At 41.8% G+C, this 27,523-nt stretch overlaps 1 protein-coding gene across 1 annotated transcript; it reads left to right on the top strand.

Annotated features, from left to right (window-relative positions):
* Positions 1 to 1,306: 1,306 nt before the first annotated feature.
* Positions 1,307 to 26,044, top strand: tbc1d9 (TBC1 domain family, member 9 (with GRAM domain)). Its single transcript, XM_069665719.1, has 21 exons — positions 1,307 to 2,010; positions 9,621 to 9,731; positions 12,238 to 12,356; positions 12,630 to 12,858; positions 13,396 to 13,657; positions 14,244 to 14,451; positions 15,258 to 15,464; positions 15,706 to 15,870; positions 16,342 to 16,492; positions 18,521 to 18,735; positions 18,826 to 18,943; positions 19,027 to 19,312; positions 19,451 to 19,580; positions 19,952 to 20,050; positions 21,173 to 21,241; positions 21,427 to 21,667; positions 21,785 to 21,850; positions 22,299 to 22,385; positions 23,674 to 23,742; positions 24,005 to 24,108; positions 24,192 to 26,044. The coding sequence occupies exons 1-21, from the start codon at positions 1,890 to 1,892 to the stop codon at positions 24,981 to 24,983; spliced, it is 3,849 nt and encodes a 1,282-aa protein (XP_069521820.1). The 5' UTR covers positions 1,307 to 1,889; the 3' UTR covers positions 24,984 to 26,044.
* The last annotated feature ends 1,479 nt before the right edge of the window (positions 26,045 to 27,523 follow it).

Here is a 27,523-nt window from a genome sequence, read left to right as displayed (position 1 = left end):
TACATATTTCTATGGAATTGGTTGGGCTCTTTTTTTGGCATTTATATCTGATACAGTCATGGACAGTGTAACCTCTGTGGGTGGCCTGCAAAACAAGCTATGTTGTCATTCCTCCCACTTATTACTGTGATGAATGGCGTATGACCCCATACAGGAATTGATTCAGGAGCATGCCTCATATAAGACCAGTATTAGCTTAAATAATAAAGGTCATAATGCTAGATTTTGACACAGGGCCTTAATATCAGATGCTGTTTATGAATAAAATAAGCTTAAAGGAATGTTTTGGTCTAATCTGGTGAATCAAATGCCTAAAAAGCAAGAGACACAACTATCTTAAAAGCAATCTTAAATGTAATGATGCAATAAAGCAGACCTGCTCGGTGATGGGCACCATCGTCAGTAAGGATCTGATACATCACAGACAGACTATATTAAAAGTAGTAGCAGACTCCGGCTGTCTAAGTGGCAGAGGTGGAAAAATCAAAAGGGTACAGGCTTCATGGGGTGGGGTGAGAGCATGACACAGTCATGACACAGAAACAGTTCCAAACCCTGGTTTAAATTAAGCTAATTTTAGGGGCTGCATCACGTTTCTTATTACAAAGGGGCACTCTAGAAGGACACAATGGAGGGCCGCTTATCATGTTTTTACAAGCAAAGAGTTTTCCAACAGAGCACTTTTGATGCATTTTTGGGTTACAAATACTTTAAGGTATATCTACCATAGCATTAACAGAAAAGCAAAAATACTTGGATCTCAATTAAAATTTATATCATACATTTGCAATGACTAACCTGCTGTTTTGAGTTGACACACATTTTAAAGAAAACTAACAGGGGCCCGAGGCTTTAATTCTGCCCTGGGGTTGTGTAGCAGGTTTGTCTGGCTCTGGTGTTAATACAATCAATGGAAACAAAACAAAGGGAATGTTTATGTTGCATCTCAAGAGTTTCCAGCTGCCATGTTTATTGACTGACGGAAGCAAACAGCTCCACAATGTGAGTGACATTATCAGCGGAAAGCGCGAGCAGACATTTGATTACAGCCTAAGCAATAAAGAAGAACACACCCATTTTTGGCGACAAAAAAATAGATCCTTTTTTGAAAGTTGGTGGTCTAACCTGGCACATAAGAGAAGATTAATATTCGTTTAAAGAGTGTGGAAAAGTGTTTTTTAATTCATTCATTATTCTCCCACGTGCCTCCTCCTCCTGAACGCTGACGTCGCGCGGTGGCCAGCCCGTGACGCGCTCGCTGTATTTTGCGTGCAGCAGCAGCGGCGGCGCTACAGCGCAGGAGAAGCAGGAGGAGGAGTACATGCGCGTCGGGTTTACTGTAGTTATATCGTCTTAATGCTTCAGTACGCGAACGGACATTACAGCTGAGAGAGCACACGGGCTGTTTACTGTTCATTTTGGTCGACTGTAACGCAGTTTTCTCCTCAAAACAGCAAACCTCGACACCGACGAGATCGCACCTGCCACGGAGCATGAACAACAAAGCCTGAACCAGCACTGCGCCGTGCGGCCGCAAACCCAGCCAGTCTGCCTGCGAAACCTCGAAGAAATTAATATATTTTTAACGCCTGTTCTGCACACAGGAGGCTGGTGCTGCAAGAGCAGGTTTGTGTGCAGGTAATCTGCTGTTGGACATCCATATTGTAGGCCGAATCGTGCCTGGCAGGTTTTAATTATAGAAACACTTGCATGCGCGTCTGACTTTCGCTCGGTTATCCAAAAGTAGGCGATATTTTAAGGGTCGAGAAGGAGAATATCAGGCCTCCATCTGGGTTTTAATAATTTAATACCCCCCAAGGTCTGACCTGCTTGGTGGTCGCCGTCTGTAGTCCTGTGTGTTCAATGTTCCCTTAAGAACCAGAAGAAAAATGTGGGTCAGTCCCGAAGATGTGTTACTGGCGGGCGCATTGTGGATCACCGAGAGAGCGAATCCATATTTCATCCTTCAGAAACGGAAGGGCCACGGGGACGGAGGCGGGGGACTGGCGGGTGAGTCCTATTTTTATGCTGTCATGGATCAATAGCAAAATATGTCAATATTTAATTTAAATTCAGAGATGATTGTTGTTGGAAAAGCAGCTGATTAAGAAGTCAGCAGGGCTGTTTGTGTTGATGATAGACATCAGCAAACACATGGTAGAATGGATGGTCACATGACCTATCAGCTGCCACAGGTGGCCTTTGACCTCAATGTGCCTGTTGGGAAAGAACACCTAAAATCCTGTTTCTTCTACTTATTAATTTCTAAACATTCCTTATAGTCTGCTTTTAGGGGATCTTTGACCAAGTGTGCTGAAATCAAACAAAGCCTACAAAGAGACAAAGTCCAGCACATGTCTGATCGTATAATTCCTCTGCATATTAGGTCATATTAATGCAAACTGTGTTGTAAAAATGTGTGTGGGCTACCTGCCTGCAAATGGATATTAGATTTCAACAATGCAAACAGTAGAGCTGCAGTTCTTATGCAGCTGCTTAAGGCTGCAGAGTCTGAACAACAGTGCATCTGTTTGACCACCAACCAGAGAGACATGGTCTGTTTGCTTGCTCATGCTGAATCATTCCCTTCTTCCTTCTCTCGCTCTCCAACTCCTCCCTCCTGCTTATTCCATCCAAAATGGGTCAAAAAGCAGCAGCAGCAGGAGGAAGATGAAAAAAAGAGGAGAAGGCGGAGGAGGAGGGTCAGGTTATGGAAATGGCTGGCTGAGGTTCACAGTTGAACAGTTGCTGTCCTGTTTTCTTGCTGAAATTTGGTTCAGTTCTTGACCTGGATTCAGCTGCTTACAAAGTGTGACACCTACTTAAATTGAACAAAAAAAGATGGTGTTTTTATTTATATTTTGACATTTATATCTGATACAGTCATGGACAGTGTAACCTCTGTGGGTGGCCTGCAAAAAAAAGCTATGTGCTCATTCCTCCCACTTATTATTGTGGTGAGTGATAGATGACCCCATACAGGAATTGATTCAGAAGCATGCCTCATATAAGACCAGTATTCGCTTAAACAATAAAGGTTGTGATGATAGATTTTGACACAGGGCCTTAAGATTAGGTAACAAGATCCCTTATCATGTCTTGATGTTGGGTATGTCCATGTTCTAAACATAGTTACAGTTAATGCAATGATCACAGGGACCCTGGTGGTCACAGAGAAGCTGACCCTCCTTGCCCATTTAGAAACTGAGTCTTACAGGAACAGCCGTTTATGTTAAACATGCTGTGAATGCAGAGAAAAATATCTCTAATTACTCAAATTAGAGTCATAATGGTTTCAAGGCATTTCGCATCTGATTCAAAGCTGAAGTGAGAGTGAGAGTGAGAGTGATTCCCCCGGATGTATTAGTGGTGTTAATCAGCTCGCTCTCTGTTCCCTGCTGAGGATTTCTCACCCACTGTCCGTCAGTGTCGCTGCTCGCCGGGGCCTTCACACCGAGTACTATGACAGGAGTAAAAATCTCTGCCACTGCAGACATGCCTAACTCGGGAGAGGACAACATAGATGGCAATCTATTGATTTTATGTCAGGATATTGTTAGATACGTATCATGATGTCATTCTCCCTTGATATATCATGGTGTACGACAATGCTCCGATCCTGTTTCGCCTTTGACTCGGTTATATGATTTGCTCCTTCGTTTTGAGGAGAGAGAGCAAAGATTTGTGTAGTTTGTATATGTTTTTATTATTATTATTATTATTATTACATATCCCGTCTGTGATTATCTTTAATTTGTGACCCCCTGGTTTGGGAACACTGACATTTTAATTTGCTACAAACTCAATTAGGAAACCTTTTGGTGCAAAGATTACCACATGGGGATGATCGTCTGTTATCCAGTTAACTGGATACATTACAAACTTAATTACCCATAATACTATCAAGCAATTGTAACCAAACACACCATAAGAACAGTTTGGCTCATCCCAAGATAAATACTGTGATATTTACCATCCTAGTCGGCTTACAGTAAACATAAAGGCTTCATTCAAACATGAAATACATCCAACTATAAAACACACTATCTAATATTTGTGATTTGACCCTCTTTGACATTGATAATGTAAAATAAGACCCGCAGCCGTCTCTGGTGTGTTCTCACCGTGGCAACGCAAAGTGAGCCGAGTGCTGCCAGGCGATGATGTCATTGTTATGTAAATGCTGAGACTGCTGACTCGCTCTGTGTGCCAGTTGGCACCAAGCGCCCAGCGACCCCGGCATTGTCCAGCAGCACTTCTTCCAAGAAGGGAGAGGAAAACCGTCCGCAGGGCCAGGGACGGAGCGTTTTAACTGAGCCGGACTCAAATCTGCAGATCTGACCTGGAGGGTCCGGCTCTCATGTTGGAGATGATGAGGTGTGGTGGGGAAAAAAACCCTCTACTCTGTGATTTTTATTTCATAGAACTAAGAAATATTTAACTCTGGAAAGGTAGAAGGACCTCATGTTCCTCTCCATTAGTTTGGGGCAAATGGGGCCTTGTGATGTCTACCTAATTGTTCCAAAAGCCTCCGAGTCTGACAAGTCAAACATGTTCTCCAAATGTCCTAAACTCAGCATCAGTTTTTCGTTTACTCCAGTACACCTCAGTTATCTGAATTCAGCCTCATTATGGAATAATCTTTCAGGAGTATTTGAAACCCTCCTTTAAAGGGGACATATTTAAGCTGGTTTTTTTTCTAATATGTTTTTGAATCACGTTGGTAAAGTTTGTTTCATTTTAAAAATGTTAGTTTGACTCCTTCCTCCTGAAACGAACAAGCCGTTTTGTCATTCAAAGGTCAGACCTTAGCCACGATTGGCTGACAGTATTTGGAGTGACCGTGTAGCCCCTCCCCCACATGTGCGATCCCACATGGGGGAGCGGCTGTCACTTTAAAGTTATAGAAAACATGGCTGCTGTAGGATCGGTTATTCGGCCTTATATGTACGAGCCAGAATCGGCAGGAGGTATCGGAATTGTAAGTTGAAATCTTAACTTGACTACAAGCTCGTGTGAGAAGGCAGCCTGAGGTGAATGACGGTGAATGACGATTGGTCGATTTCAGCCAAAGCATGGTTCTACGTAGAAACCTGCAGCTGTTCTGAACGGCCCATTTCAGAGGCGACCTTTTTAAACATGTAATTCTGGAAAAACGCAGAATTATGCAGTTTTCACTTTTTCACTGTGAACAATAAACACCCAAAAATGTGACACCCATGCAGAATATCCATTTCAAAGATGTGGCCCCTTTAAGACTGAAAAGCTTGTGGGATAGTTTAAATGTCAAATGTATGAGCGCTGTAAAGTTTGAGACCAGTAATAGCACTGGGGAGGAATGTTTTAATGTGTATGTTATAGAAAAGGCAGCTAAGATTAAGAGTGCAAACAAACATGCATGTAAAGAGCACTCTTTTTATCCTAGGATCAGAGAAAGACTGAATGTGAACAACTTTAACAAGGCCAGTTTAACAGTCCCATAAATATACTATATCACCCAACAAAGCTGCAAGTGGGTCAGCCTACAGCATGGTATGTTACCTGCTCAGTTAAGTGTTTAATATAATTTGCATGACACGTTAAACCTGATAAGCTACAAGCTTTTAACAGTCACATACATCCTTATCTGGTCATTTGCATGCACAGTTTGTAGAACAGCTGGAGGGACACTTGAAAAGATGTCTCTCATCTGAACGTTCTTTGTTGTCTATATGTGGACAATATCTTAAGACAGGAAGCGAAATCAGGCTGCAAATAAACTAAAAAGAAGGCTGTCGTGTCAGTTGTTGCACAACTTGGCACAACAGTGTTTAAAGAATAAAATGACACAATCATTTGAGTCATTGAAAAACACCATATTTCACAATCAAGCTTGTAATCACTGATGTTTGGCCTTAAGTGGGTCATGTCAGACAAATGCTGACTGTCGCCTTTGAAAGCCACCTGATTGTATTAAACTGTTTTAATGAAGACGTGCTGAGAAATGGTAGAGAAGCTGTTAAATATTTAAATGCATATGTGGAGGCAGGGAGACTTGCATGTGCTGATGATGCAGGCCCGTGTCAGGTTTCTGTCATCTGAAACAGTATTGATTTAAGTTGGAGGGAGATTTTGGTCCCTTGCGAGCTCAATGCAAATATCCCACACCAGCATCCTCCCCCTCTCAAGTCAGAATGAGGATATAAACAAAAGAGAACACGTTTTTTTTGTCCTCAGGGTGATTTGTTTTGCTCTAACAATGCAGAGCTCTGATTGGCTCCTCGTTTCTGAGAAGAGCAGCACAAAGCATCACATGATTTTATAGCTTGTTCCTTTCTGGAGGAGAGTGTTTTCCAACCCCCAGAAATAACAAATGGAACCTGGCATCCATTACAGTGCGTGTTGTCTTCGTTCTATAGGCCGTGCACCCACTCATTCAGGAAAGTATTTCAGTGCAGGCAGAGGTGTGAGGTGGAAAAAGCAGTCACGTGGACTCTTGTGACCGCTGGGGGTTGCCGGTTGTACATAAACAAAAAGAGTCATGTTTAATCTGCCAGCACGAGCAGCTTTCTTTCAGTCTGTCAGGTTTTTTTCACTTACGTAAGTGATACTGGAGGGGGCAAAAAGTGGATGACAGGTGGGTCTTAAATTTTCAGTGTGTGCAACCCCTCTGTTTCCTGCGTTAAACCTCAAGTCACACGTCGTAGGCTGCACATCTCACATCAGCATTGCTGCTTTTGATGAATATTCTCCACAATACTCAAAGAAACTCTACCTGGGTTTGCTGAATCACTTTGGCATTTCCCTTAAAAAATACTTTTGAGACGAAAACACATTTAAAGACGTCACTGAGGTCGATGTGCGAGTGACGGTTGAACTGTTTAACCTTGTGATTGTCTTCTGTCAAAGAGGAAGTTGTCTTCACACCAACAGCAAATTTTCTCACATGGATGAAACCAGAGTGTCAAGCTGTATTGTCACGTCAGTTTCAGTTTGATTAAGACTCCCTGCCACCGTGATGGACCAACTTTTTTATTGACCTCTTCAGCGTATGTGGGGAGTTATGTGGTTAGACATACAAGTGAACATGTTATCTGTGTTTGCGTAATCATTCTCATGACAGGACGTTAACAACTGCCATGACAATTACCATCCAATGTCAGTTTTAGAGAAATAAGAGGAAGAAGGAAGGCAGAAAGGAAAGTACACAAGGAGATAAGGAGGCAGGCAAAAAGAGGGAAGGATCGTCTGATCCACACAGATGCACTTCTTTTATCACGTCCATCTTTTCCTGAGACCTTTTTTTTTCTTCTGAACACTTCTGCTTCCCTCACTTCTCCCTTCTCTCCCCCTCATCCTCTCTGCGTGACTCATACTGTGTTTGCCCTGATGAGCTGCTGAACAAAAATAACCCGTCTCTCTCATGGCACTTCAACGTATACGGTCTCGGAAACGAGAAGAATATTCATAGAAAACAACAGCTCCTAAATTGCTTGGAAACTGGTGTCGAAATGGCATATTGGCCTACTGCAGGTTTTGAAATTGCAAACGATTGAGGTGTCACTTTGTAGTTAGAAACTCCTGACAAAAGGTTTTTATGTTTAATTACTTTTAGATCACTTCTGTGAGTCATGAGTTATTAAGAGCAGCCTTTGGGCTTTTCAGGTTGTGAGCATTTCCAATAATTTGACTGTTTGACACTTGTACGCCAAAGTCATTAAGAAAAAGTCAGAAGGTTTCTCATTCAATAATAAACCAGCTGCAAAAACTGTAGTAGGTTGACTACAAACATAAATACAAGTAAGTCATTAATTATATTCTTCTTACAAATGTCCAATCAAATCATTAGATTTTGAAACCTGCTGCTGTGTTCAAAACTCTATCCACTAGTCTTCTTAGTTTACTGTTTAAGCAGTGAGAACACACACAACACTTACACAGCCCCTGTTTGAGATTAGGGGAATCTTCATGCAGATGTTGAATATGATTTTTAATGATATGTTTTCATTAGTGTACAATTACATAAAAACATGAATTGTTGTGTTTTTGTTGCCTTAAAATCGGTTTAGCTCAGAGGTCAAGTCGGCGTCCCGTGTACAGAGGCTATAGTCCTTGAAACGGCGGCCCCGATTCGACTCCCATCCTCGGCCCTTCGCCGCGTCTCATCCTCCATTCTCTCATCCTGTTTCCAACACTGTCCACTGTCTTCGCCAGAAATAAAGGCATAAAAAGGAGCCAAAAAAGAAATGAAAAAGAATGAGCTTTTTATATCAACAGAGGGAGCAGGTTCTCTTCAACATAAGCCCTTTTTACACTGCGGTTATGCATCAGCACTGCAACGAAGCTCCGCCGTCATGCAGCCTTTGCCATTTTACATTGGATCAAGCAACAATGCAAAACGGAAGCAAAACGTGCATGAGGTGTAAACAAACAATACACACAAATACATACACACACGGTGCTGTTCCACCCTGCCGGCTCTGCTTTTTACAGTGATCTAGTTTCCCCTCCGTTACGCCTCTGTTACTGCCGCCGATGCCGGCTCAGAAGCGGAACGACTTGGCCCCACCAGTCCGCCTCCATGCATTTTAGATAGAAGACGGAACGTAACAGAGGTGAAATAATCCCGCCTTGAACTGGCAGTGTATAAGGGGCTAAAATTTGCCATGTTGCACCTCAATATTTCTACAGTAGCCCAGAACTGCCAAACCAAACACTGGCTCAAGATTGGGTTTGGAAAAGAAGGATGAGGGTAGCAATTATCATGTGTTTGCAATCTGTTACCTCACCATAAGATGCAATTAAATCCTACAAACCAGTTCTTTAAACACGTATTATAGGACTACAAACTCCAGACTGCATCTCTAATTAAACTTGTTTGTATTTACTATGAGTGATGTTTGCTATGACTTTACTTCATTCTGGCTGTTTTCCAGTATGAACACAATATACAGTAGTCGTCTGCATTTTGTTGCCGACACCTGAAGATCAGTGGAATAAACATGAGCCCATTTAACTAGGTTACAAAACAACAGCAATTTTCTACAGAGACTCTGTTTAACCTTTGGCCATATCATGGCTCTTCATTTATTTGATTACATCAGGCCATTCATGCTTCTCCTCAGGTGATCTTTTATCTTTTATTAGCTCCTCATTCTGTTAATTAGCTCCACACATCAGGGCCTTCAATAACAAAATCAGCATCAGTAACCATGTCCACAAATACAACGTAATCCATAAGTCTCACATGGAGTCATACATGCAGATCAGCTTGCCAACAAGTAAACAAAAGGATTTAACAAGCCGCGGGATGTTTTTCATACAAATCTTAAACCACAAGACCTCATGGGTTTCCCCTGTGCTTAAGCATAACAAACTGCCCTGAAAGCATTAATACACTTAGTTTGTTAAGCATCTCACATGGTTATTTATAGTCGCTACAAGTCTGTGAAGGCTTTTGTTTTACTGCTGAACAAATATATTTGTTAACATGCGTCATGAGTTAATTTAAGAGTGTGAAGTTTTTATTGTTTTTGGAGGAACACAGTAGGTTCTTTATGTAGCTGTTGTGAAGTCTCCAGGTTTTCATGTCGCGGTGTTTGTTTTTTGATGTCTAATAACTGCATTTTGGCCTCTTTCAGGTTTGCTGGTTGGGACCCTGGACGTCGTCTTGGACTCAAGTGCTCGAGTGGCCCCCTATAGGATCCTGTACCAGACCCCAGACTCTTTAGTTTACTGGACCATTGCTCATGGTACGTGCACTTTAACTCCTAAAATGTGAGGAAATGCATGTTTTTACCAAGAACAACTTTGTTTATCTCCACCACATTGTTCCAGTTAAGATTCCTCTGTTTTAACCTCCTGCACATCGCACATCCCTCCCCCAGTCATCACACAACACATGATGTGCTTTTCCCATGTAAGCTGCCACATGCCGAGCATCACATCATGCTCCGCTGGTTTTAAAGGGCAGGATTACAGGGACCTGTGCAGGAATGGATACTCAAATTAGAGTGGATGTTGTGTTTTTCTTAGTTTGACAGGTTTTCATTATGATTTCATGTCATCTGCTGGTGTTACAATAATGAAATCTCCATATTCTGCATACGCAAACATATACCTGCTATCTCTTTTCCAGTTAGAGTGCTTCAGGGACTTTTTGTCAAAGTTAATCGTGCAAATTAGCCGCCACACTCCAGACTGATTAGAAGCAGCACACTTGCTTTCATTTTGTCGCTGAATATGAAATTATCCCAGCTACATGTCAGGAGAAGCTTTGACACTTTCAACACAAAACCAGAGAGCTGCAAGTAACAGTTATTTTCATTATTGTATTTGCTGATAATTACCTTGATGAATAAATTCATCGTTTGGTCTACAAATGTAAGAAAAGGGAGAAAAAACCCAAACGACAAACATAAACTGCTTGTTTTCTCTACCTTACAGTCCACAACAGTCCACAAAATAAAATGTTGGCCCTTAAGCTTAAAAAAAATTAAAACCATGAGTTTATCGAAATCCTCGTCAAGTCACTTTCTAATGAAAAATAACAATCAAGTTCTGCGTTGAATCAGCAAGAAACAGAATGAGCGTCAACACAAAGTCTGTTCACAGCTTTTAAGCAGCACCGCTGCATATGTAAAACAGTTATAGGAAGCCTTTTGTAGCTTTAGAGTGTTACTTGAGTCAGCGTTTGTTGGATGCAGGACTTTAAACTTGAAAATGATTCAGAATCTGGGGGTGTAGAGTTAGAAAGAAATGAGCTAACTGGAGGCAACTGTCTCTGATGCTATACTAGCCGCTACTAGCTTCATATCCCAAATCTTTGTGTTATCTATCTGCAGTTAAGTTGCATTGTTGGTCACGTAGGCGTTAGATTTTGAATAATAACCCATTTTTGACTTTTTTAAGTGGTAATCTTGAAGATCTCAGTTTCGTTCTCTTTGGCGGCACCTGTGGCGATAAACGTAATTGCGGGAGCACACTTCCCAGATATCCAGACAGTGTCACATGTGTGATTGGTGGTTGGCTCTGGTTGTAACTCTTGATTTTCCTCGCTGACGGTCGCTTTCCTTTTTAGACTGTTTGCCTTCATCTGAGCGTCAAGCGTTCACTTATTTTTGAAGTTGTATCTGTAGTCATCGAGCTTTTCTTTGTTTGTTCAGCCATAGTAGATTACTGTTTACTTGCAACACATGCAGAGACCGGAAAAGCAGCCGCTTAGCTCCGCCTACCCTCTCTGGCAGACCAACCACTGCTGGGTGATGGAAAACACGTCGCTAACTGGGCATTGTTTGTGATATTTTTAAAGTCAACTGTCCATCTATGATACAGGAGTGAAATGCTAAATCTGTGTTGTATTCATCGAAGCTAAAAGCGAACACAAATCTGAAACACTCTTAATAGAACACAAGTTTAGAAATCCTTCATTTGAAACCAGGTTCTTCCTATGTGTTAAACCCCTCATGTATAGCAGTATGTTTATGTTGGGCTCAGTGGCATTAATATGCTGCCCATACATTTGGGATCCATAGAAATGAATCAGGATGAGACTTGAATTAGGATCAGACTGATGACTCTCTTTGGATATATCTGTAATAATGTTTTTAATTCAGCAGTCCTCTGCTAAATGCTTAAATCAAATGAGCGCCTGTGTTTCCTTTCTGAAATGGAGGCCTCTAAAGGACTCGCCTGGCTTTCTGAAATGGCAATTGATCCCCTCCTCCTCCCCTCCTCCCCTCCTCCCTCTCCATCCCTCCCAGTGCTTAAGTCCTCCGCCCAGAGATAGCAGCAGAGTGGAGCAGTCTGGCAGACATGGCTAATTCAGTGAATGTGCACTCACTGAAGGCTGTGAGCAGCACTGCTGAGGGATAATGGTTCACAGTGGCAGCCATTACTGCAACCAGTTTTTCCCGCAGCCAAAAAAACCCCAGTTTCAACGGCACTGATCCCAAAAACAAAATGATATTTTTAGCGTTATGCATTTGTTTTTACTCCATGATTTTGACATTTGAGTTGCATTAATGCTTTTAGCATCATGCAGCTAAAGAGGATCTCCCAACTCTCTCTTTAGGAACAAAAAATCATACACAATACAAGTTCTCTCAGGAAGGCTCGGATATGTTTCCATAAATGAACACATGGCTATGCACAACAACATAGCTCCAGTGCCTGTTATATCTGAAACATCATCACGCACCATCAGCGTGAACCCAGTATCTGAGTGCTCTGAGACTTTCCCTCCTCTCTCCTCTGCAGGAACCTCCCGTAAAGAGATCACCGAGCACTGGGAGTGGCTGGAGCACAACCTGCTGCAGACGCTCTCCATCTTTGAGAACGAGAACGACATCACCACCTTCGTCAAAGGAAAAGTCCAGGTAACTGTGCTTGTTCTGTCCAATCAAGAATTCCCTCAGTTTAAATTCACAGCTGTCCTGTGTGAGATAGTGAGGTTATTGTTATAGATTGTCCTGATTGTTCATAACACCCATATCTCCCTTTTTGTAGCGTATGAAGCTAAAAACTGCAGCCGCCCATGCTTGATGCACTTAATGAAGTATATTTTTTGCTGCTGCTCTGTTAACAATCCCAGTTCCTCATGTCCCAGCTCAGATCATTATCTCATTCTGTCTCTGTCCATTTTGCCTCAGGGCATCATCGCAGAGTACAACAAGAACCACGATGTCAAAGAGGACGACGACACAGACAAGTTCAAGGAGGCCAGCGCCAAGTTTCGTAAGCTGTTCGGGATGCCGGAGGAGGAGAAGCTGGTCAACTATTACTCCTGCAGCTACTGGAAGGGCAAGGTACCGCGGCAGGGCTGGCTCTACCTCAGCATCAACCACCTCTGCTTCTACTCCTACTTACTGGGAAAAGAAGGTGGGATAAGACTCTGTCTAAACACACACGTGTTTTCTAGTTATGTCCATTGTCGTTCGTACCTGTATGTATATTTTCTATACATTTTACCCACCTTTGCTCTGTCATTGTCTCCAAGCAAAATGGGAGGGTTAATGTGAGCAAGACAGGAACTGCCGACCTTTTCTAACTCCTTGTTTCGTTTTGAATCATTTTTTGGAGTTTTGATTTGCAGCTTGTTTTTTCTAAGTTTATTATTTTACACATTTAATGTTTAAAGGGGTCTGTGGTCTCGATATATCTGAATATAAGGGTTTTTCTTGTCTTTATTCGGCTTATTTTATTTGAAAAAATTCTATCACAAGTCAAGGTGCAGTCAGTTATTACACCTATGTACTCTAAAGTCTAAACCACATGTAAAACTGTGCATCATTTTAGTATAATTGAATGCTTTTCAAGGTGAAACCTTTTGTAGACCACACCCTGACCACATTGGTTTGTCTTCTTCTGTCGATATGTATTCTGATCTCCACCTTAATGTCTTTTTCGAATCGTTAGCCAAACTGGTGGTGCGTTGGGCAGACATCACCCAGCTGGAGAAGAGCGCCACCCTCCTGCTGCCCGACGCTATCAAGGTGAGCACCCGCGTCAACGAGCACGTCTTCTCCGTCTTCCTCAACATCAATGAGACCTTCAAGCTGGCAGAGCAGCTGGCAAACATCGCTATGCGTCAGCTGCTGGACAACAAAGGCTTCGAGCAGGACCGCTCGCTGCCCAAACTCAAGAAGAAGTCTCCCAAGAAGGTGTCGGCGCTCAAGAGGTGAGAAAGACATGAGGCAGAGCAGGAATACATGTGCTCATCAATAATGAATGCTGTTAAAGCATGTTTATGACATGCAGTGGGTTTAACATTAATGTGCCATGACTGATGGCGTAATTAGTTATCCAGACACCTCAGGACAGATGAAATGGCAGGTTAAGGTCTTTAAAGCTCCAAAGCACAACTTGCATGTTAAGAAATAAAAGGGTGTTGTGCTTTTAAAGTCTAGTAGATCTCTGCAAGCTCATAAGACTGGCACCAATTTAGTTTGGTCAACACATTTTATGAAAGCATGGCTTTGTTTCACTGCACTGTCATATTTGTCTATCTGGGTTATATCATGGTTTTCCTTGCATAACACTTGAGTGAATCTGAACAGATAGCCTATTGTTTTTTGTCCTAATTGCATACCATCAGGAAATAATTTTTAGTATTGTGCATTTCAGTTAATTCTCTAAGGTTTTTTTATATATTGCCTTTTTGCCTTAATGAAGCTAATGCATCAAACCACCTCGCTTTACATAGTTAGCCTATATTTAACCTCTAAGTTGCTGTTTAATATGATTCTGCATTTTCCCTCCTTTAGGGATTTGGATGCGAGAGCTAAGAGTGAGCGTTACCGCGCGCTCTTCCGTCTGCCCAAAGATGAAAAACTGGACGGACACACAGACTGCACCCTGTGGACCCCCTTTAACAAGATGCACATCCTGGGTCAGATGTTTGTTTCCACCAACTACATCTGCTTCACCAGCAAGGAAGAGACGCTGTGCAGCCTCATCATCCCGCTACGTGAGGTGAGTTGTTCCGTATAAATATCTGTTTATTAACAGCTTGCACGATGGTAGATTTTGTTGAGGATAGTGACAGTAAATGTGGGAATGAAGTTCACGTTGAACCATTAGCTTTACTAGCTAGCTAGCTAACTAGCAAATAAAGACCTAAATAATGTGTTTTTCTGTTGCTTGAAATCAGAGCCTCGGTTAACTAAACAGGAGGTCACAACAAACACACTTTTAAACATACCAATCCTAAACTACGTGTAAGGGGGCCAAAACAATGTAAAATACTTAACCTTTAATGCTAATAGTATGCTAATAATAGTTGTGACTTTAATGTGGATTAGCATATATAGAGGAATAATATGTATTTCTCAGGTTAAGCTAACCAAACTCATTTTTTGGTAATTTAATCAACGTTACTGACTCAAGGTTAGATTTTTTAATAGGTATGTTTTTGAAAATACCCGTTTACATAATTAAGCTACATATAAATACATATCCAATGAATCAATATTAGTAAATTTCCTCTTTTACTCTTCAATTTAAACAGTTTAAACTGTGTGTTAGCTAACGTTAGCTTTGTTAGTTAGCTCAGTTAGCTAAGCAATAGTTAGCTTGTACTTATGATATTAGGTTACAACACTGTGTAAGAACCACTTCATGTCATGCAATCCACTTTGATTTAGTAAGAAAGTTCTCCTAGTTACCACTGTTTTAGTTTGATCTGAATTGAAATGTCTTATTTGTTCGTCAAGAACATGGCTACTTGTTTTTTTATTGTTGTTTGTGTTATTATGAAAGTTTCCCCTTTGTTCTTCCAGGTTACCATCGTGGAGAAGGCAGACAGCTCCAACGTGCTGCCCAGCCCGCTCTCCATCAGTACCAAGAATCGGATGACTTTCCTGTTTGCTAACCTAAAGGACCGAGACTTCCTCGTCCAGAGGATTTCTGACTTCCTGCAGCAGACCACCTCCAAGATCTACCTGGAGAGGGAACTTACCGGCAGCCTAAACAGCTCAGATGATGAGGTAAAAATCTTGTTTATTTAATGTTTGTTTGTATAGGGACAAGTATGAAGCAAATAAAACACACTACAGTGTTTATAGCAGTGGCTAATTTGCAAGGCCCGTCCCTAGATGGGCCTTTAAAATACATGTTTGCCTGCCTTGAAATTGTTGTTTTTTCACACCTTATATGAGTACATACAAAATCTAGAAACTGTTGTGAATAACTGTAAAAGCTCTAAAGCTTGAATATGATCTCCTCCAGGTTTACTCCCAGCATGGATCCCAGCTCTCCAGCAGCCCACAGCACAGTTTGGGCTCAGAGAGCGAGCGTACGTTCAACCTGAACGACAGCAGCGTGCCCACTGCCACACAGGCGCTCATGACCATGTACCGCAGCCGCTCACCCGGGGAGTTCAATCCCAAACTGGTGGGTTCAGAAACGCTTTTGTTGAGATATAATAAAACCATTTAATCTTGTCAAGCGTGGTGGGGCATGCTTGTCTTTATTAAAGTAATAATAATAATAACAATGCTGATTTGTTCTGCTTCATTTAGAGGCTTTTTGATGTCTGGGACACATTGTACATTTTTAGTTGCTTTTCTATAATTGGCATTTCACACCATTACACTGCATGGAAATTAAGCTGCTAACAACGACTTAGCAAGTTTTTCTGGGTATAAATACAGCCAGATGTGTCGTTTACTTTATTTAAAAATTGACCCTTAAGTATATAATATTTTCCTATTAATGCTTTCTCTGCAAGAAACAGTCTATTTGAATAAAGTGTCCAAACTGCTGGTGTGGAACATTTAAAACAGGATTATAACAGAAAAAAGGTTTAGAGTTATTGTGCTTAAGCTACTAGAACTAATGATATTGATTTTCCTCTTTGCTCAGGCGAAGGAGTTCCTAAAGGAGCAGGCGTGGAAGAACCACTTTACCGAGTATGGGCAGGGGGTGTGTATGTACCGCACGGAGAAGACGAAGGAGTTGGTCCTCAAGGGGATTCCTGAGAGCATGAGAGGGGAGCTGTGGCTGCTCTTCTCTGGTGAGTAAATGTTCAGGGAGGCCTGAAGTAAACATGGGCACATCACGGTCTGAGCATACAGAACTGTTAATGATTCATAGTCATATGCACTACCTATCGAGACCACGCCCTGCATACAACATGCACACGCTCACACTCATCATATGATAGATGTTTTGAGCAACCCTTCTGACAAACAGGATGTCATAACAAGATAGAGAGAGACATGAAGCTATAAAGACATATACTATATAATTAATTATCCTTTAGCACAACCAAGCCCTGTGTTGCAACCTTTGTAAACACATTGCAAAGATTAATTTGCCTTTCTTACCGTTTTGCTAATGCCACATTTTGATTCTGATTATTAAAGACTGGATTTGCTTTAAACACACCAGGTTAGGCTGTGCCTCAGGCAAGATCTGAAAATCTGAACCCCCATTTTAAATATGTAAATCTCTTTAAATGATAATAACTCCACTTTAGAGATATCATGGTTTACTTGAAGGATTTTAGACCCCTAAAGAGCTAAAGTATGAAGTATTTAACAAGTAAAAGCAAGGAATATAAGAGGTTCACTCTGTTTGGGGAACAGAAACCAACGTCTTATATTACTTCAATCATCATGGGAGCCCTAAGATATTGTCAGGGACTCCTTTAAGGACCATTGGATCAGAAGCTGAGAGGACAGTCTAAAAAAGTCTTTCTTGGAGGCAAAAAGATTCAGTTCTCGAGAAATAAGCTTACAGCAGTAAATTTGTAATTATGTAGTTTTAAACTGAACTTTAAACATTGTTTAACAGCGAATATATGTGTGTATATGTGCAAGTTATTATAGAAAAAAATCTACTCAGAACATAAATGGTAATTTGTGCTGACTGTATGCACTTCATGCAATGAATTGATTGAAATGTTTTAGTTGGTCAGGTGCTGGTTTGGCTCAGCGGCTAAATCACACATCTCATGTACAGAGGCTATAGTCTTTGATGCGGCGGCCCCGGGTTCAACTCCCACTCTTGGCCCTTTGCCACGTGTCATCCCCCAATCTCTCTTCCCCTGTTTCCGACACAGACCACTGTCCTCTCTCTCAATAATAGAAGGCTAAAATCAGTGTTCATTTTGTGTGCACAAAATGTAACAACTGTAAATACTTGTTTTTAATGTCCTGAGCAGCTGGAGTGCTGTTTAAAAATGAGCATGAGGATAAAAACGGTGCATCATCTGACTTTAAACATAACTTTTATATTATCCTTTCCACCACATTTTAGACATAGCCAGTTAACATTAGCCGAATCAAACATTTCCATTACGCACAGTCTTAACAGAGAACCTGCAACTCATGACTTCCGCTCTGGAACAACACGCTGCGCATTCAGGTATGCACACGCTCCAGACTTTCCTGTTTGCAGGCACAGTCATGTGTTGCGCACCACATGCAGCTTTTACTCATCCTCACCTGAGCAGATCTGGGTTACAAACAGCCCCGCCCACTCTGCCCTGTGACCCACTTTCAGAGCTGCATTGTAGTAACCTCAGTCGACTCTTCCTGCACCTTCTCAAATGACTTTTCCATTTACTAGTCTTCAAGAAAAATATTTACTTACTTGAAACATTCCTAAATGACGTCTAAGTTTAGAACCAGAAACCAGTTTGGTGACCTTATTAATCACGTTTCCTGAAGTATCTAAATAACTGTGCTGAGTCAAACTTGGAGCCCTGTCAAGAAACCTTGAAGATGTACTCATAAATAAAGTGCAGGTTGTCCACATTTAACCTCTGTTATTTTGCATTAACAACCATTTTAACTGTTTCATGAGTCAAAGTTAATGGGTTCAATGGTCTATTTATACAGAGGATGGTCTGTTAAACAAAGAGGAGCAGAAACAAGACAGCCTTGATGTGACAATGAGGGTTGTTAAGCACCTCTAGAGGAACTAGTGCCTCTACTTTTGTCCTTGTCCTTGTCAGGCGTCTGAGAAAATGCAGGATAAAAGAAAATTGATTGATAAGTAGCTGAAATACAAAATGAAACTTGTGATGTGTTTCAAGGAGCGATCAACGAGATGGCCACCCACCCCGGTTACTACGAAGACCTGGTGGAGAAGTCGATGGGCAAATACAACCTGGCCACAGAGGAGATCGAGCGGGACCTGCACCGCTCCCTCCCCGAGCACCCGGCCTTTCAGAACGAGATGGGCATCGCAGCCCTCCGCAGGGTCCTCACGGCGTACGCGTTCAGAAACCCCAACATTGGATACTGTCAGGTACACACACACTCTTTGGTTTTGAGCCGACAGAAAACTTCAGTCCTTGGCTGTACTTGATTTTAACTCCTCTCTCCCTCGACACCACAGGCTATGAATATTGTGACGTCTGTGTTGCTGCTCTACGCCAAAGAGGAGGAGGCTTTCTGGCTGCTTGTGGCGCTCTGTGAGAGGATGCTGCCTGACTACTACAACACCAGGGTTGTAGGTCAGTATATGCATGATCTTTTGTGTTTCCCATGTTTCTTTAATGGTTTCTATTGTCTTTAACACCCTTTTCTTCTTCCCCAGGAGCTCTAGTCGATCAGGGGGTGTTTGAGGAGCTCGCCCGAGAGTACGTCCCTCAGCTGTACGACTGCATGCAGGACCTGGGCGTCATCTCCACCATCTCGCTCTCCTGGTTCCTCACCCTCTTTCTGTCCGTCATGCCGTTTGAGAGCGCAGTGGTGGTGGTGGACTGCTTCTTCTACGACGGCATCAAGGTCATTTTTCAGCTGGCGCTCTCCGTGCTGCACGCCAACATCCACCAGCTGCTGGGCTGCAAGGATGACGGGGAGGCCATGACCGTACTGGGCAGGTAAGGAGAGGATGAAGGGGATGTCTTTCACTGTCTGAACACAAATTTTACTCTACCCTAAAAACCTGTTTCACCATGTATCATATATTTATGCCAGAACCCCGAAAGAGGTCTTTATACATCGTATGTCTATTGTAGATACTTGGACAGTGTAACCAATAAGGACAGCACCCTGCCTCCCATCCCCCACCTGCACTCCTTACTGACAGACAACGGGGAACCACATCCAGAGGTCGACATCTTCAAACTGTTCCGCAGCTCTTACGAGGTATTTAACCTGGATGATAATGAGTGCTTGTAAATCTGTGTCATCCTCCATGTTCATGGTCCTTTAGATCTGGAGACGTGCAGGGAAAATAGTACAAATCTGACATTTATAAGGGCCTCCTTATTTAATATGACACATTATTTAGACAGATTGTTTAAAGACTGTTCAGCTGTTACGTTACTGCTTTCAATGAAGTTTGTTTTCGGTTAATAAGATTTGAACCTGGTTTGAATAAAACTTTCATAATACCTCATCAGGCGCCCTGCTGTCTGCTAACAGTCATGCAATTGTCTCCAGCCGTTCTTATTATTTCAACTGTGATAACAAACTCCCACAGCGGGACTGACCTATATTCTTTCTGTTTGTGTCAGAAATTTGGTTCAATCCGTGCAGATGTGATTGAACAGATGCGTTTCAAACAGAGACTGAGGGTCATCCAGACCATTGAAGATACAACTAAACGCAACGTGGTAAGGACCCCTTGACTTACTCTTTTATGCACTTAAATCATTTTAATATTTGTTTAAAGAGATAGTTCGGACTCTTTGGACACCAAGTTGTATGAAATACTTGCTAGTAGTGTGGTGGATGCAAAGCTAGGAGCTTACTCACCGAGTCCCGTGGTCGGAGTTCTGGCCAGTTCCGAACATAGAATAAGTAGTTCCGGACCCGTGAGACGCCAGGGTCATGACACCAAAAAGTTTTACCATACAAAAAAAACACGCAGGCAATGGTGATCCATTTTCAACACAAAATCATCGTCAAAGGATTTCATATACTGCGCTGTTCTTTGGCACTATTTCCTCTCTTTAACAAGCCAGTATCACTACGCCTGTGGCAGGCCGGTTTCTCAGATAAGCCGACCTGGTAGCTGTTTTACATTGATTCTGACATGTCCTAGGCGGGCGCTGCCATCTTGCGCTAGTTAAATTTTTAACTGTGCAGTACAGATCAGCTGGTGGAGCCGCAGTAACGATGTCCCAGCCCTTCTACTAACCAAAACACACATTTAATTTACCGAAAAAAACACCAAAGATCCCTAATTTAGTGTATTTAACAGCAGAACAGCTTCTTGTGTTGGTCTGAAGCAGACGTTCACAGATATAGAAACTTCAATGACTGTAGTGATTGTTTTAGTTACGTCTCCTCTCGCCGTTCCTCCTCTGCTCTGCTAATCCGGAACAGATTGGCTGCAGGAGCCGTATAGGTCAAGAGAGCTGTCAATCATCCTTTTTAGAGCATCAAATTACTACAACAAAACTTGTCAGAAAAACACTTGGACGTAAAGCATGATAAGAACTAACTATAATGACAGAAACCATGTTTGAGAAACATTTATTTGATGTGTATTTAGATTTTATAGTTTGACTCATGTCCCATCTGTTAACATGGAGGCGGGCTTTATGACCTATACTGCAGCCAGTCAGCAGGGGGCGCTCAAATTGTTTTGGCTTCACTTTTAGGGAGCTGTCATGTCGTCCATCTTTTTACACAGTGGTTTGAAACCATATGACCTATATTTGTGCCAGTATTATTAGATACTCTTCTCTCTCTTCTCATCTCAGACTTAATGTAACTATATTATGTTTCAGGTGAGAACTATTGTAACAGAGACTGCCTTCAGTATTGACGAGCTGGAGGAGCTCTACGTTCTCTTCAAGGTGAGTTACAGCTTCCACTTAATATACACGTGGATAAACACATGGGGAAGGTTTATTATGGCACTGCGTTTATAATGACTCAGATGATTCAAGAGTTAAATTAACTGTATTTCACCAACGTGACAGAATACAACTATGCTGAAGCAAGCATTTTACAGTTCTCACTCCTGTCTTCCTCTCCTCAGGCGGAGCATCTGACCAGCTGTTACTGGGGCGGCAGCAGCAACCCCACAGAGCGTCATGACCCCAGCCTGCCCTACCTGGAGCAGTACCGCATCGACGTGGAGCAGTTCAAAGGCCTCTTCAACCTGCTGTTCCCCTGGGCCAACGGAGCACACTCAGACCCGCTCGCTCTGCGGTTTTTCCGCCTGCTCGACCAAAACGGAGACGCCCTCATTAATTTTCGGGAGTTCATTAATGGCCTTGGTGAGTACAGTAAGGTTTTTGCTTGCGTCCTTGTAAATAATAGATTGTAACCTATCCGTTCAGTAAATGCTGTTATGATTATGTTGGAAGCTCTGATCTCATAACGTTGTTATTTAGGTGTTCTGTATCACGGGGACCTTACCGAGAAGCTGAAGCTCCTCTACAAGATGCATGTGTTACCTGGTGAGTGTGTATCCATGCAGTTCAGTTATCAAGGAGAGTCTTTCTTAGGAAACAATAGAAAATATTTATTTCAGTGGAGCAGAAGTGTTAGCTGTACAGCTCAGTTGAAATTAGAGCTCTGTGTGTCACTTCAGTGGGCTAATCACTTCCTCAGGATTACATTTGTCAGCATGACGGAGAATAAAACTTTTTAAGCTTCTCACTGTGTTAAATCTGAGACCTCAACTTAATAATTCTTTAGGTTTGACATTTATTATCAGTATGACAAAGTGATAAGTCTGTTACATCATTTCAACATGTAGCTTTGATGGGAAAAATGTTTTATCACAAAATTATATTATAACATTTAAAAACTTTATGGTCATAATACGAAGATTTGGTTGAAATTAAACATGAATGGTTCACATGATGTTTTCACAAGTTAAACTTTGACATTATCTCCTTCCAGAAATCACCCATGAACAGGAGGAGCCGGACTCAGCATTCGAGGCCACTCAGTACTTCTTTGAAGACATCACTCCAGAAACATCCATCGGTAAGGACTACATCTGTAACTGTGCAAACGCATATGATACAATAAAACAATATTTAAACATATAGATTGTAGGGGCGCTGGTTTAGCTCAGTTGGTAGATCAGACGCGCCGTGTACAGAGGCTACAGTCCTCGATGCACTGATCGCAGGTTCGACCGATAAAGTCATAAAAAAAAGCCCAAAAAATTATCTAAAATAAAATATGTTAAGATTGTATGTTTCTACAGTGTAAGTCGTTCTGCAACCTTCAAGAAAAATGCGAAAAAAATGTGTAGGACGAAACAGGTGGAAAAGGAAATAACATGGTTGAAAACGTTGTTATATATTCAGCAAGTACCATTAGAATGCTGCAAACACGATTACTTTCATTGCATAGTAAGAATAAATGCACTTAAAAAAAACAAAAAAACAAAACACAAATCTAAATGTTCTTTGACTATGAAGCAAGTAAACCAATGCCACACACTACAGCATTTATAGCCTTGGCTAATTTGCAATGCCCGTCCCTAGATGGGCCTTTAGAATACATAAAATCAACAACAAATACACAACAGACGGTACAAAACAGACTCATCAAGAATTAAACGGTAAAATATCCTACAATAAACCTGCTATGCTATGATCCCTAATTTGTTTTGTCTTACATTCCCATTGAGGAAAAAATAATTCTGCCTTATTGGAAATGATCTGCTTTATAAGCTTTCAATTAATATTCACAACCACTCGGTGACACGATGTTGTTAGCAGGAACAGAATTGTTGTTATTTCAGTTAGCTCTCACGCTGCACTGCTACAATAGTTTGTTAGGGTTTCATTTTGCCTTTGTTCAGCTTTATTCTGTATTATTCATCGAGCCACATCATGAGTCAGTGCTGTTGAGTGTGCTGTTATTCGTGATGATGAATTGTGCAGAAATGTTGCAAAATTCTACACAAAGGAACTGAGGTTGTCACTATGATGTCTGTTTTTTAATGTTGTGGGCAGGTAATGCGATTTGTAATTCGGTTATATTTACCTTGAAATGGCAGAGCTGTTTTGTGCACACTGACAAAGACGCAATACGTCTGTAGAGCAGGAGTTTGTGTACGATAAAAACCCTGCAGTGTTACATTTGGAAGTCTGAAACTGCTGTGAATGTTTGATATAACGATGCTTATCTTCAAAATCTAGAGGCTTCTGCTAAAACATGGCCGCTAAACATTCAGTGTAGATGTTGGAATCTGATCATTTAACTCGTTTAATTCAACAGATGTTGAAGTTTGATCTTGCTCACCCTCCTCTGTCCTCAGGCAATGACTCCAAGTGCAGAAGCGAGAGGGATGACGGCTTCGTCAGAGTTACATTCAAGACTGAAAAAGGTGAGCAGCACAGCCAGTTTCTGCAACAGCAACCTCAATGCCTGAAAGCAGAGATTGACCGCAACGTACAATGTCGTCCCATTCGCCTAAAATGAGCAAGATAACGTTTAACCGTTCAAGGGGGAAATTGCCTTTTAGTCTTCATCAGCAGCTTGGAAATTCTTATAGACTTAAAACTAAATTTTACTGGGTCATTGTATGGTTGTGATTTTTCCTCGACAAGAACAAGTTGCAAGTTACGTATTCTGTGTGCATCTTACAGTGAAGAAACTGAACACTCCTGAGTATCGCCATTACCTGAAACTGTGGAACCAGGAGACAAAACCTAAGCGAGAAAACATGAAAGACCTCCCCAAGCTGAACCAGGTAACATTTTACAGAAAATATGTGTCTAAGAAACGCATTAGTTACATTAGATTACAACTGACCTCTTTATTTTTGTCCAACAGAGCCAGTTCATTGAGCTCTGTAAGACCCTGTACAGCATGTTCAGTGAGGACCTGGCAGAACAGGAGCTCTATCACGCCACAGCCACAGTCACCAGTCTGCTGCTGGAGATGGGCGAGGTGGGGAAGCTCTTCTCCTCCTCCTGCAGGAGGGACCACAACATGGAGGGTAATCCTGAGCCCAACATGTGCAGGAGAGACACCGCAGATCCCAAAACCACTCCGGATGCTGTGTCTGACTGCCAGTTCCAGGAGAGCGACTCCTACATCCCTGCAGGTCTGGAGAACAAGCCGAGCCTGTGCGAGGAGGGGAAAGGGGATGAGCAGCTGCCACCTATGCAAGACATCAAGCTGGAGGACTCGTCCCCCAAAGACACGGGCACATCGTCCGCCATGCTCATCTCGGATGATGAAACCAAAGATGACACCTCGATGTCGTCTTACTCGGTGCTCAGCGCAGGGTCCCATGAAATGGATGAGAAGCTGCAGTGCGAGGACATCGCGGACGACACAGTGCTTGTGCGCAGCGAGGACGCACCAAACGGGGAGAGAAGTAGCCGACCTCGCGGCGGTGAACCCCAGGACAGAGGGCTGCCTCACAGCACCAGCATCGATAAAGACTGGGCCATCACGTTCGAGCAGTTCCTGGCCTCCGTGCTGACCGAGCAGGCCCTGGTGCATTATTTTGAAAAGCCAGTGGAGGTGACAGCTCGTATAACAAACGCCAAGAATGTGCGTAAAGTTGGGCGCCCCCTGCTGTCAACAAGTGACTATGAGATCTCGCTATCAGGCTGAGGCCTTTTTAAAAGAGACTTCTACTGTTTTAAAGGGAAAATGTTATTATCAGTCATCGGTGTACAAATGTTACAGTGTGTCTAAGAGGAGAATGGAGGTACATGTCAAATGTATGCGTATGATAATTGAATGAATGTGACCAAAAACTGCTCTTAGCGATGTATTTTAACAGATGTGAAAGACTTTTATTATAACAATCACTCGATTCTGTCCAGCTAAGAGGGAACGGGACGTTAATATTATGGTTTGCTCAGATGAAATCAGTGTGAACATGTAGTAGCTGTACTTTATAAGACATTATGCATAGGTGGTGATATTGTAATCTCTAGTACTCTTAGACTAAGTAGATGTAAATGTCCACAGATACAGAAAAGTTACAAACTGAAATATTGATAGTTTATGTACAGACACCTAACGTTATATCTGCTCAAACTACCGTTTCTTACTTTATCATTCCATTTGCTGTTAATCACAAAAACTTTTTAGTTTGTCTCCAAACTACAATACAAAAAAAACACACAAAACAAAGTGAAAAGATTTTCACATCATTTTGTTTAAATTAAACTATCCTCTCTTTCACGCACGTACCTAAGACTTCCTTGACATTCACCCGCCAAAATAATGTTCCCAAAAATTGCTCCAGTGTACTTTTCTCCTGATATGATATGAAAATTATAAAACCTAATTTTCCCCCCGCACTCAAAAAATGGTGGTTGCCGGTGGTCAAGGATTTCAAAGGAAGGTGTGTTTGCTGAGACATGATGATTACACTAAAACATGCTGTTGAATGGAGAGGCTGCACTTTCTTTATGTTTACAACATGATGTGATTCACCAACATGTATTTGCTTGCACAAAGCTATCGTCGTCTGCACTCCAAACTGAAGCGTCTGCCTTTTTTATTTTTTACATGTTTTTTGCTCTGTATATTTTTACACTGCTGTTTTCAATGTGAATATTTTTATTTTGAAACGTCCAGCTGTTGTTACTCTGGATCCTGATGCATTGTGTGTATCACTCCATCTAATTAAAGTTACTGTATGATTGATTCAATGCTGCACAGTACAACGCCTCAGGCCTCTTTCATTGATTTGATGGGACTTGGTGCCATTATACAACGAAGGACACGGAGTGCTACTGCCACCTGCTGGAAGATTATTTACTCCCCAAACCCAGCAGGATGTTTGGCCACATCAAGTACAATTCAAAGGAGGCATTATCATAAACTCTTTCAAGCTACATGTATTTTAAATACACCTGCTATTGAGAACGCTAATGTTGCTGCTTTAAATGAACTAAAAAATGACCAGAAACACAGTGATAGTTTAAACTGAGGGTTCTTCAGTGACTGTCTTGTTCATTTAGTCATGAAATGTGCAAAATTGCACTGAAGGTTCTTTTATTGACTTTTTCCAGTTCATTTATTTCTTTACACAGGATCCCCATTAGTTATTACCGCAACTAACAAGTCTTCCTGGGGTCCATACAACAACAGTAGATGGTTAAAACAGTAGTTTGCGGCGTTAGCTGTTTTAAATTTAAAGTGAATATCTCAGTTTCTTTCTATTTGGCGGCGCCTTATGGCAATAAATGGCAATTGCGGGAGCACACTTCCCAGATTTTCAAACAGTGTTGCGTGTGTGACGTCCACGGTTGGCTCCGGTTGTAACTCCTGATTTTCCTCGCTGACGGTCGCTTTCCTTTTTAGACTGTTTGCCTTCATCTGAGCGTTGAATTTGTTTCTTTTTCTTTGGATTTTCACTTATTTTTGAAGTTGTATCTGTAGTCATCGATCTTTTCTTTGTTAGTTCAGCCATAGTAGATTACTGTTTACTTGCAACACTTGCAGCCGCTTAGCTCCGCCTACCCTCTCTGGCAGACCAACCCCTGCTGGCTGATGGAAAACGCATCACTAACTGGTCGCTGCTTGTGATTTTTTTCTGTGAATGTCGCCACAGACACCCAGTCTGTAATACTGCAAATGCAAAGGCTTTCATCAGTGGGCCATAGGCTCAATCACCATTGTGTTACCTCATTCGGTGTAGATAGACATAGATAGGGACTTAACAGACATTCATTTAAATGAAAAATAAAGATTATTACTTTAAGAAAGATGAATGCAGGATGTAACTTTCACTTCAGTCGAGGTTGAGAATACTTCTTCCATCACTGATCACATTTTACATTACAGATTACATTTTAAGGGCAGGAACACATGCGTATCTGTCTTCTTCTCGTGCTGATTCTGACAAACTGACACTGAATTCTTTCTCTCAGACACTGACAACACTCTCATCTGCTGTTGTTTAGGTGTTTCCTTACATGCTTAGAGTCCTGAAATATGTAGTATATTGTATGGGCAGCTAAGGTCATAATTTGCTGTCATGTCAGGGAGTAAAAATGGCGATGTGTGTCAAAGGGCATTTTGGGCATTTTTTGTGTAGTTACAAGTTTCTCTGTCTCGATGATCTGGCATGCAAAGACTCAGCAGTATTAGGGCCTCTCTCTCTCTCTCTCTCTCTCTCTCTCTCTGTAGACCAA

Source organism: Semicossyphus pulcher, unplaced genomic scaffold, assembly GCF_022749685.1.
Source record: "Semicossyphus pulcher isolate SPU_LCO1_2020_fin unplaced genomic scaffold, fSemPul1.0.p SCAF_17, whole genome shotgun sequence".
Taxonomy (NCBI): domain Eukaryota; kingdom Metazoa; phylum Chordata; class Actinopteri; order Labriformes; family Labridae; genus Semicossyphus; species Semicossyphus pulcher.
The sequence above is the reverse complement of the archived record's forward strand: the minus strand, read 5'-3'. Positions and strand labels throughout refer to the sequence as shown.